The 12,649-nt window shown below is 37.7% G+C and overlaps 1 protein-coding gene across 1 annotated transcript; it reads right to left on the bottom strand.

Annotated features, from left to right (window-relative positions):
- Positions 1-716: 716 nt before the first annotated feature.
- On the bottom strand, positions 717-7,852 carry ovol1a (ovo-like zinc finger 1a). The gene is made up of 4 exons (XM_056259322.1): positions 7,288-7,852; positions 3,830-4,068; positions 3,303-3,594; positions 717-1,703 (listed from the first exon to the last, which is right to left on the bottom strand). Exons 1-4 carry the CDS (start codon positions 7,385-7,387, stop codon positions 1,363-1,365), a joined length of 972 nt encoding a protein of 323 aa, XP_056115297.1. The 5' UTR covers positions 7,388-7,852; the 3' UTR covers positions 717-1,362.
- Between the last annotated feature and the right edge of the window lie 4,797 nt (positions 7,853-12,649).

Below are 12,649 nucleotides of genomic sequence, written 5' to 3'. Positions count from 1 at the left end.
AACATGAGGGTGAGTAAATGAGGACAGAATTTTAATTTTGGGGTGAACTATCCCTTTAAAAGTACATTTCCTATTTCACTTCAACTTGTTTGTTTTAAACGAGAAATTCTTGTGCAGTTTGAAAAGGGTGGTACTGAATTTGTTGGTGTTGAAAATAACGGTTCTAAAGGGATAGGCACCTTTGAGCCGTTAATGCCTGATGGCCCCACAATGAAACAGACACTGGATTCCACGAACAAGACCAAACAAGGATCTGGAATCCACCAACACCAACATACACCCACTGAATCTCTCTCTCTCCTTCATTCTCTCTTACATGCAAATTCCAAAATGCTTTACTGCTCTTATCTCCCCCTTACTAGTTGGCATGCATGCAATCATGCATAAAAATAAAATAGCCTATTTTAAAATATCAATAATTAAGTTCAGTTTCTGATAGCAATGTTGCCTAATCCTAAAACAATACAGGTGAATGAACCACACTAATTTTCAAACCATCAACAAAAACATTTATTGTTGAGGTGTGTTGTGATGATCACCAAAATAGAATGACACAGTCTACTTATTTAAACAAACAGTAACACGAAATTACAATGTTATATTGATGATGCTTTTGAATGTAAAAAAGTACAAAAAACAATAATGCCACCCAAAAAAAACAACAAAAAGAAAACACACACACACACACACACACACACACACACACACACACACACACACACACACACACACACACACACAAGAGAAGGCTGTTACATGTGAAAACAAATGTATAAGATCTACAGCAAAAATGTTTAAACATAGCCCAGAAAATATAAAACTACACCAGGATAAATATAAATCTTTTTATGATAAATGTATGCATATATATATATTACATAAAGCAGTAATTAGCAACACAAAATTAATTCCCTTTCGAAGATCCCTAATTTCAAACATTCAGAGACCACTGATAATACTATCAGTTGAGTTCATAAAAGCACTATTTTAGTGTTGAAACATTGCTACATAAAATTAATGTCCCACACAGTACATATGGAGCCATTTAATATCACATTCATGTGTGTATTTCTCCTGAGTTGTGTTTCATCTCATCAATGTTAATAATAATATTATTATGTAAAGTGAAGTAGTGCATACTTATGCTGTAGTGGACATTATCGTCTGCTTTTGTGTGGTTTCACAGGGAAAAGTACAACAAAAGTGTAAACTGAATTTCAGCGTACTGCCATAAAAACAGCATTTTGCATGACTTCACTTTCCCCTTTTTAATTTCCCTCCTCCCTCGTACTCTGAATGAAACGATAAATCATCAGAATGCACGTCAATCACATCCTTTTGTATAAAAAAACCCAATTTCTTTTATATGGAAAATCCTCCTGACCCAACAGTATCATCGCTATGGAGTGAGAGAGGGGATCCAGGTTGGGAGTTGTCGTCTTTAGCGTTCGCTGACGGGGACAGTCTTCGTGCCGCCTTGCCCCGCAGGAGGACACTGTCTGGGTGTTCAGTGTGGAGGTGGCGCACCAGTGTATCCTGGGTAGACGCAGTATGGCCACACTCTTCACAGACGTACAGCTTGCTGCGGCGCTCCTTGTAAGCGTACTGCTGCGTGACGCCGTGGATCTTCTTCATGTGGGACTCCAGAGAGCAGCGCTGGGTGAAGGCCTTCTCACAGAGACTGCACTTGTATGGACGAACACCTGCAGGAGGACGACAAGAATATTCTCCATTTTAAAAAAGGCGAAAGGTGTTTTGTATGATGGTCTAACATAGCTAAACGTTCTGCTAACAAAAGAAAAAAAGAAAGAAAAACAAGGGATTCAAACTGAGAAGGAAATGACAGTAATGTTTTTAACTAACCAACAAGTTGTCATGAATTGAAAATTCACCCCATCTATTTTGTAAAAGCATGTTATAGATATTATTGTCAATGATTCATCCATATATACAGTGTGTATATATATATAAACACACACACACACACACAGTATATATACACACATTGCCATTCAAAAGTTTGGGATCAGTACGATTTTCTTTCTTTTTTTGTAAAAGAGGTCTCTTATGCTCACCAAGGCTGCATTTATTTATTTGAATAAAAAAAAAAAACAGCAATATTGTGAAATATTATTACAATTTAAAATAACTGTTTTCTATTTTAAAAAAGCTTTCTATTTCAGATACATGCTGCTCTTTTAAACATTTTATAAATCAAAGAATCCAGAAAAAAATGTTACACAACAGTTTTCAACATTAATATGATTCTTGAGCAATAAAATCAGCATATCAGAATGATTTCAGAAGGATCATGTGACACTGGAGTAATGATCACAGGAATAAATGACATTTTATAATATATTCAAATAGAAAAGTTATTTTAAATTGTAATGACTTTTCACAATATTAAATTTTTTTTGTATTTATAATCAAATAAATAAATAAATGCAGCCTTTGTGTGCAGAAGAGACTTTTAAAAACATTAAAATCTTACGGATCCCAAACTTTTGAACAGCAGTGTGTGTATATGACACACACGCATACAAACACATGTTGGGTTTCCATGTTTTATGGGGACTTTCCTTTAGACATAATGATTTTTTTACTGTACAAACTGTATCCCCTAACCCTTAACCCCCCCACACACACACACCTCTACCAGTCAAAAGTTTGTAATTAAAATGTTTAGTGTTTTTTGAAAGAAGTCTAACCAAGGCTGCATTTATGTGATCAAAAATCAGAAATCAAAAAAGGGGGGCTTATCGCAGTTTATAATTAACTATTATTATGTTGAAAACTGTTTTTTTTGCTGCTTAATATTCTACTACCATTCAAGAGTTTCATTTAGAAAATCTTAATTATGCCATACAGTGGTGTGTGTATATCTAGCTCAGTCATGAAACTCTAGAGGGCGTGAATGTGTGAATCACGTCATTGCTGCATGGCACAAGCTGATTGGCCTCTGAGGATCCTGTAGCCAATGAGATTGCTTGCTTTACATTTAAATAGTCAGGTTCATTGTTTACTGTAAGTTAGTCCTGCAGTGCACTATCAGAGTTCCTCTGAAACCCTCCCCCTCCCCCAGCTCCACCTGCATATATACACCCCTTAAATCGCACCCTCCCGCAATCGACCGCAAGCTTGCATTCGTTTTTGAGTGCAACGCCCACAACCTTAAAAACCAATCCGCAACTAAATGACAGAATCAAGTCTGCGCCCTACATTTGATTACTTTTATGATAATCCATTACACTCGGATGTACGTCACATTGCAAAACAATCGATTTATTGCACACTCTTACCCGTGTGTGTGCGGACATGCCTCTTGAGATCGAAGGTGTCGTTGAAGCCCTTTCCGCAAAAGTCGCACAAGTGCCTCTTCTGCTCGCTGTGACATTTCAGGTGTCTGTTTAGCATGCGCTGGAACTGGAAAACTTTTTCACACACCTGGCAAACATAGGTATTGCTACGTGACTGCGCTGCAGATGACTTAGCGACAGGAGGTGAGCAAGGTGTCCCTATAGAAACAGGTGGACTTGTAGTTACATTAGGGACGGCGGCTGGGACCTCTATGGGGAGCTCACCTGTGGTGACCTGCAGCCAAATAACAAACAAAGAGAGAAATATAAAGACCAAATTAGCGGCAGGGTAAACATTCAAACTAGTAAAGTGATATGAGTATAAGCACACACATAAGCAATAGGGAAAGACAAATCAATTATGTTTAGTAGTGGCACAATGGCACGACAGCTGAATATGACTGCTTAATGCTGCCGAAACTAGATCTTAGATCAACATAGCATAAGCAAACATTTTCCAGAAGCCTCACCTTTATTTTAGTGCGCACATACGCATTGTTGTGTGCGCTTCGGATGTGCTCGGTCTCTGGACTCTGGCCTAGAGCAGTGCATGATGGGAGCTCAGCGGCAGGGACCACGGCGCCAGGGTCATCGGTGTACGTCTGGTTGGACGTGTAGATGCTGTGGTCCTTGCGTGTGGACAGACACAACGCCACCTCTGCAGGACTGGCTTCGCTCTCCTCTCGCAGAGCAACAGGAGACATGGAGACTGGAAGAAACGTCAACAAATTAGAAACGCAAACCGAGTCAGAGCAGGAACCATCTTTAATTGTGTGTGTCACCCCAATATTTGCTTGAGTATTGTTTAAAGACAAGCGCAGGTTTACAAATCTTTCCAGCATAACATCTTGGCCTTGTGAACAAGTGTGGATTACATCCCACACAGCTGAAGATGAAGGATGTGATTGCTAGACAATCAGAAACTGGGTGTGTATGTGGCTCTCGAGGCTAAGGGGGACAGTTGTGCCTCCGGGCCAGGTGTGTGAGAGTGTGAGTGTGAGTGGGTGGGTTGGCTGGTGCGCATGAGTGTGTGAGTGTATTGTGCCGGGCTGAAGTCAAACCACTCCTGTTACTGCTTTACCAGTCAAACCAGCTGGGCTAGAGGCACAGGCTTGAGCTCCCTTTAAACAAACCTCCGTGCAACACAATACATCAGATGAATAATCTGCAAATGTTTGACGGTAAACTATCATGTTCTTTCCTTTAAGAGGTTGTTCGATCATAGCTAACACATAACGAGATTATTAGATCACAGGGAGAGAGAAAAAAAAACATTGGTTGCATGGAGATTTTAGATGATCACCAACACTAATATTAGCAGCCTTGAACAATGCATCTGTTGATTCTGGTGTGGCACAATCGACTGAGTTGCAAATTAAAATGCAAATATCTAATGGGTGCAGTGGCTAACGGTAGCATCCAATAACTGATATTTCATAATGGCCATTTAGACTTGTACAGTGAGCAAACTCAGTTTCCTGTCAAGAAGAAATCCAACTAAGTAGTTCAGTTCTGAAGAGACCAGAATGTATGTTTGATGTTTTAATGTTTTTAAAAGAAGTCTCCTATACTCGTCAAGGCTGCATTTATTCGATCCAAAATACAACAAAAACAGTAATATTGTGAAATATATATATTTACAATGCAAAATAACCGTTTTCTATTGGAATATATTTTAAAATGTAATTTAATCCTGTGATCAAAGCTGAATTTTCAGGATCATTACTCCAGTCTTCAGTGTCACATGATCCTTCAGAAATCATTCTAATATGCTGACTTGCTGCATGCTCAAGAAACATTTGTTATTATCAATGTTGAAAACTGTTGTGAGCAATTTTTTTTTTTCAGGATTCTTTGATTATTGCAAAGTTCAAAAGTACAGCATTTATCTGAAATGTTTTTCAGTCTTTTCAGTTATGTCTTATTGTCTTTACTGTCGCTTTTGATCAATTTAATGCCTCCTTGCTGAATAAAAGTTTTCAACATTTATAATAAACATTGTTTCTGAAGGATCATGTGCATATACACACACACACAGTATACACACAGCCGTGATTGTTGTTTCTTTTTGCCTTTGTCTTGTTTGCCAACCCCTCCCTTCAAAGACAGTCAGTCACACCACAAACAATAACATGAAGATGAACGAAAACCGAAAGAATTTTATCTTTTTTTTAAAAAAGGACCGCATTCGATGTCGACAAATAGGCTATGTTTGATTTGAGTGAACATGAATTTAAATTAAACGCACAAGCCGTAATAATCAGGGAAAAACATCATGTTTTACCTCATATCAGTTAGTAAAGTTTCCATTAATCCTAAACTGGTTTATCAGTCATTTAGCTTATTATGTTTCAAAGTCAATTTTCCTTACTATGATAATTTGCGTCACATCACATGGAGGGCGGAATAAAACAATTAAAAACAACCAATGGGTTAAAAACAAGAGTCATAAAATGGGTAGGCGACGTCGATAAATACATAACAATGCCTGTGCTCCGGGTTTGTTCAGCAGTCAGATATCGAAAAGTGAGGTGAAAGGTACACTCGCTGTATGTGTGTGTGTGTGTGTGTGTTTGCTAAGGGTGTATAGCGGGAGAAGGGAGCCAGCGCGGTGAAGCCCGTTATTTCCTTCACCGCTGTAAACATTAACCCGAAACCATATCACGGGCGACAAACTAAAGGACCACGATGCGTTAAACGGATGCTGCATTGATTAGAAAGAAAGAAAGAAAGAAAGAAAGAAAGAAAGAAAGAAAGAAAGAAAGAAAGAAAGAAAGAAAGAAAGAAAGAAAGAAAGAAAGAATTTTGTAAGTAAATACACATGTGAACAGTAATCGTTATGGCAACGAATGAAACAGGTGTCCACAACAACCTCCTGGCATACCTGCATGAATCAATGCTATAAATGTCTCCGTTTCAAGTTGGTTCAGTTTATGAATGTGCTGTTACGCAAATGGATTACACTTTCACAAAACCCCGCAGGCCGACAAACGCATGATTAACGCATTCTTTTAAAATGGCACAGTTCTACACACATTTCGCCTTTACTGTGAACCGTAAAAAATAAAATAAAAACTAATTATATATATATATATATATATAAATTACACGATACATCTCAAAATATCTCATTGTGATGATTCCTGTAGACTGAAGAAAGGGGGGTCATAATGAACGGTTAATATTCCGTTGGTGACGCGCAGTAATTTGATAGTGCAAAACTGTTAACTTCCAAAAACAGTAAAATCAGGCAGTTATCAGTAACTTAATTGTAAATATCACCCAATATATCTAGCCTATAATTAATTACAGTGATTAGTCTAGTAGTTTTCAGGGGGAAACGTTTAGCTTTATCTCGATTTTTTTTTTTTTTTACTTAGGCCTGCTTTAATTTCAGACGACTAACGTTTTGTGTATAGGCCAAACTGGCACCGTCCTGTGTTGCAATGAGTTTCATGTTATAAGGAAGACAGTTGGGTCTGAAGGTCAACTAAGGTGCAGTATAACGGCCCTCTTAACACACACACACACACATTTTATAAGATCAAGTAGCCTAGTTGTTCAATCGCTCACAATTACATAATGGTTACATTTAGGCAAGTTGTGTATTTAGTTATATTTTAATTTAGTGTAGGCAAAATCACATAAAAGTTACAAATAATAATTGGTAAAAATCGGCTAAAATAAGCTTATCAATTAAGAAAGGCTGTTCCTTACACAACTCACTCTAAAAATGATGGGTTGTTTCAATGTTTGGGTCAAATATGGACAAACCCAACCGTTGGATTTAAAATATATATATTTTTTAATTAAAACAACGGTTTAAAAAAAACAACAGAATTTTTTAGACCCCCTGGAATGAACTGTTGCACCCGTACCGTTATCCGGATTGTGATCTGAAAAAGAGTTAACTTTTGTATCTTCTCACCTGGAATATAAATGTCACCGCGTTCATGATCTGGCAGATTGCTCCAGTTTCTCTTGCCGGGTGAATGTCCCGTTTTCTTCACCAGGAAAGCTCGTGGCATGGTCTATTCCCGAGGTCCTTCCCCGCTATCTCTCGAAATTAAACAGCAGGCTTTTTAACACCGACCTACTTTTGATAAAACTGCAAAGTAAGTGTAAAGTCCTTCTTGGATGGTGCCTTCTTCAATTTGGAAAAGCAAAGGCGAGTTCTTCGCTCTATACGCACACCTTCTTACTCAAAACTTTTTGTACCTGTACAGGTTTCCGTGGAGTTTCCCACTCTATTTACCCGCTTCTGCTACACCTTCCGCCGTCTTCCGCTACTCCGAGTGGACGAAGGCTTCCTCGGAAATTCACTCAGTCCAGTAACGTTAGGTTAAGACCAAGCTAGGTGTCTTTGTTCAGGTGGGAGGTGATGTTTGTGGCAGATAAATAGCTCAAACTGCTCAACACGACGGAGTACAAAACGAATTTCAGTGGCTGATTAGAGCGCAGGTACACATTTCATGAGGAAACAGGTAACAATGCGCATGCGCCTGAATATAACGGTGACAACAAACCCGACCCAGTCCTGCCTCTACGTCTTACCTGTCCAACCGGTTTTCTCTCTCTCTCTCTCTCTCTCTCTCTCTCTCTCTCTCTCTCTCTCTCTCTCTCTCTCTCTCTCTCTCTCTCTCTCTCTCTCTCTCTCTCTCTCTCTCTCTCCCTCCCTCTCTCTCTCTCTCTCTCTCTCTCTTCCTCTGAACAATGCATGTGAATAAAGTGTAGGCCTATAATAGTCTACGAGGCAATATGCGACCAAAAACTAACTAAAAAGAAATCTTACACCGATTGTATACAGTTAATGTCGCCCATTACGTGGGGTAAAAACCTAGATTTTCTTTGGGTTTTTCCTCTGACGCCATATCGCCATTTAAATATGAAACAGCTTAAATGACTAAATATCATTATAAAGATCATATTTTCTAACTGTTCAAATGAGCCAAGACTGTTCAAACTCCAACTGTCAAAATTCAAATTTAAACATCCAGAAGTCCATTAAGCCATTATGCATCCCATTAATATTTCTAAACCATTAATTTAAGTTTTCATTCTATCTGTCATATTGCTTATAGGCTATTGCTCATTAGGCTACTAAGCATTGGGAACAGCCAGTGATGATATAGTTTCCTTGTAGTTTTAGTTAACTGCCAAATGCACTGCACTCAGCCCCTGATAATAATAAAAAATGATCATGACACTTCTAAGACCTATAATCCTCCCCCCACACACACATATTCACACTTTATTTATGAGGCAACTGATGACAGAACACAAACACCTCAAGTGTAGCTTCTGCAGTTCATCATGATGCTAATGAACAATTAGGAAAATAGGCCTACTCAGTTTCCAGTTTCGTGGTGGCATAAAAGTTTCTAAAGGCAAAGATATCTACTTTTTTTTGTGCAGTTTCGCTGCTGAAATGTTTGCTAGATTAGTAGTACACATTCTGTATATTTTCCAGAACGGTTGTGCTGTTCTTCTACAAAGGCTACAGCTCACAGAGTGCTCACAAACCATGAAGCTTATGCATGTTAACTGTAAATGAGCTGTAAAAAAAATGAGCGTTAAATTTACGGTAAAAAATGGCAGCTGTGGTTGCCAGAAGTTTACCGTAAAGAAAATAAGGTAGCAACAATTTAGGGTTTACAGATTTGATACAGTGATACAGTGTTATTTTACCAACCTATTGAAGCACTAATATCTGTTTTGTACCTTTGTAATACACTGACAACCACTCAAAAACAGGTGGTCATTGTTCATCACTAGCAGTTTATGAGAAAGTAAATACTTATGTATAGAAGGTGCGCAGTCTCATTCACACAAACACTAAACACCATCATGGTAACACACATGAAATAATAAAAAAATGCAATAAACATTAATTTAACAACATTAGGGCCCGGTTTCACAGACAGGGCTTAGATTAATCCAGGATTAGGCCTTAGTTCAATTAGGATATTAATGTAGCTTTTATAAATGTGCCTTAGAAAAAAACATTACTGGTGTGAATCTTGAGACAAATTTCAAGATATGTCAGTGCAAGTTGCTTTCATTTAAAACAGCTCAAACATGCATTTTAGTCTGTGAAACCGGGGAAATGTGTAACATAAAACCCTAATGTACATAACTGATTAGAAAAAACTAAGAAGAAACAGTTATTTCAACGAAAATATACATCAAATGTGTAGTGTCACGCAGGGAATTCTGGGAATGTCAATTTATGGGTTTCACTGTAAATTATATTAAATTTGTTCATTTGTTCTTTTTCACTTCCAAAAACTGTAAATGCAACAATTACATTAAATGTACGGTTAGATCTATTACAGTTATTCACTGTATACACTGTAAAAAATAATCCTGTAAAAAACGGTAAACTACTGGCAGCTGTGGTTGCCAGCATCATACCGTAACTATACGGTGTGTTACTGTTTTTGTGTTAGTGCATATAGCTGTTAAATTAAAGTTTTATACTGTAGCTGACAATGCGGTATTTAGCTGTTAATTTCAAAAACAGTAACACACCGTATTTTTATGGTATGATGCTGGCAACCACAGCTGCCAGTAGTTTACTGTTTTTTTACAGGATTATTTTTTACAGTGTACCGAAATGTTCTGTTAACCCAACTAACAGTTTTCTTCTATAGCTTTTTTTTTACAGTCTTTTACTGTTAAAATCTCGATCAGCATAATGTAAAAAAACTGGCTTAGGTAAAAAGAGCAACCAGGTGGAAAGATGAGGAGATGATTTAGCCTTTTTGCAATTGAGAAAGAGAAAGACTTTGAGCAAAAAAGAAAAAAGAAAAAAAAAAAAAGAAAAAGGAGTGTAGGTGTGCAGAATGACAGGTATGCTACCTGGGCTGTTGGAGCGGTTGAGGCAGAACTTTTCGCTTACGTTTTTTTTTTTTTTTTTACATTTTTCATCAACCTCTCTTTCATCAGAATTAAACTAATAAATTATCACTATTTTTCAAACTTCTAGGGATTTATAAATTCAACATTCCCAGTAAGCTAGATTCATAACTGCAAGGCTTGCATTCTATAAAGCGTTATAAATCAGTTCAGCCACAAGACGGAAGTCCCGTGCACTTGACGCTGTAACTTTGCGGTTTCAAACATGGGTCTCAGAGACGGAGACGTTTGCTGCCATGCAAGTAGAGCTGCCAGGAGGGCAAGAGTCAGTACATTCAGGCTGAACCTGATAAACGGCCTACGACCATTTCTCTAACAATCACTCCATCCCTTCCCCCATTTCTCGTCTTGCTCAGAGCTTCGCTTCATTTACTTCTAAGCCATAAGAATGACTGGTGGTGACTTTTACTAAAGCTATGGGCTTTTTTTTCCGCAGCTGGGTGGAGTTGTGACCAGCATACATTTCTCTGCCTATAGTATTTGTGACATGACTTTAACGTGCGTCACACCTGTTGACCAGAAACAGTTTGCGGTCTGAGAAGGCTTGGAAGAACTCTTCTCACAGATCCACATTCTAGAGTGTATTAGTGAGGAATGTTGGTTACTATATTTAAATATTGTAATAGTCATCTCTCACAAATGTTCTCTCATTCTGTCGATTTTGTTATATCAGAGCGTTCCTGTTTGGCTCGTTACACCTGTGATTCTGCCATGATGAAACTTGAGGTTCACATGGTGCTTTTTCTTTTTCATCTGTCGAACTTTCTAAAATTATTTGTAACTAATTATTACAATCCCTATCTTTATTTATTTCTTTATTAAGTGCCTTTTTTGCCACATGGAATTGATTTGTTGGTGAATTTTACTTCACAAGAGCATCTCCCCTCCCATCCCTCCATTAAACTGAATAATTTGATTCAACTCATTCAAAGTTTGAATAATTATTTGCAGAAACATTGCAAATAATGCACAAAATATTATAAGACAATAAAGGCTTGGTATCTACAGAGGCATTTAAACCATGCTGGACTCATTGACCTAGAACAGAATATCAATAGAATAGATCAAGTATTAAAAAAATATAATTCAGCACAGACCTTTTTTTTGCCCCTATATTTTAAATACTTGGGCATTTTTTCCCAAGGCCTTAATTTCTGTTCCTCATTCATAATTTTATTTAGTTTAAAACCCTGAATGCCCAATGTACATATTTTTCAGCTCACATGGCGTATTTCCAAGTTCACCTTTACAATAAGTTACTGTTGCACTAAATTAGTATGCAAGTAATACATTAGTTTTAGAACGAGACACACTAAACATGACATTAATAAGAAAGATGTGGTGCTAGAGAGTCAGAAAAAAGATTTTATTAAATAAAAAGAAACAACACACTGTTTTTGACAAGGATCAAGGATTTTGGACATTGCCATCTTTGTGGGGATGTTGTGTCCCCATAATGTAGGGTTAACATGAAACACACACACACAGGCATGGATGAATTAAGTACAGGGGAGACAGATACTATTTGTTCTCCAGAGAATATGCTTAATTCTAAGCTTGCTTTTAAAAGTTCATTTCCGAGTAGACACACATCTTAAAGTCCTGGCTACAAAACAAAAGAACAAACGTAAAAAATATATATATATAACATTTCCACTATTAATGCCCTCAAGAGACAAAAAAAAAGTTAACTGAACATGATACTGAACACTTGTGACATGCTGTCACGATGAAACCTGCCATTAAGCAGTCTATTAAAAGCTTTTCAGCAAAATGTAAAGGTAAAACATTTATGCAACACAGTATACTGCCTTTGTGACAACATCCCTGTGTGACAACTAGCCCCGGCCTTCCTTATATCTGATCCAAATGGATCAGTTTAACATATTAGCAAGAAAAAACATGTCGACTCCTGTGAAGTCTGTTTTACGTAGTTCATAAAGAGCCGTTTGGATAGATGGCGTGGACAAACGTAACGTAGGCCCGTTTAAACCACGTGTTTGCGTTAGGAAACGTTAGTGAGGAAAAGAGTGCGGTTAATATTCACTCAGTAGTTCTGCCATCTGGCGGTGCGTTGAGGAAACTCACTCACTCAGCCCTCGGGGATCTTCTCTCCGACAGTTACTTTTGACATGCTTCAACACGAACGATGTACAGAGAAAATACCGTTATGATTTGGTTGGGAGTAACCCAGATAAGAGCTGTAAAACAAACAACAATGTAAAGACGGTGTTGATTAAGTGTGTCATTAACAAACACGAGGTGGTTGCAATGTAGGCCTATTTGACGATGTAAGTGTAAGCAGTAGCGAACTTTCGTCTTGGTAGGAAGAAAGAAAAAGACAGAAAGGGTGGAATGTCACAAAGAGAGAA

The sequence above is a fragment of the Rhinichthys klamathensis genome, unplaced genomic scaffold (genome assembly GCF_029890125.1).
Source record: "Rhinichthys klamathensis goyatoka isolate OS25496 unplaced genomic scaffold, OSU_Roscu_1.1 h1tg000165l_1, whole genome shotgun sequence".
Classification (NCBI taxonomy): domain Eukaryota; kingdom Metazoa; phylum Chordata; class Actinopteri; order Cypriniformes; family Leuciscidae; genus Rhinichthys; species Rhinichthys klamathensis.
This window is presented reverse-complemented; position numbering and strand designations above follow the sequence as displayed.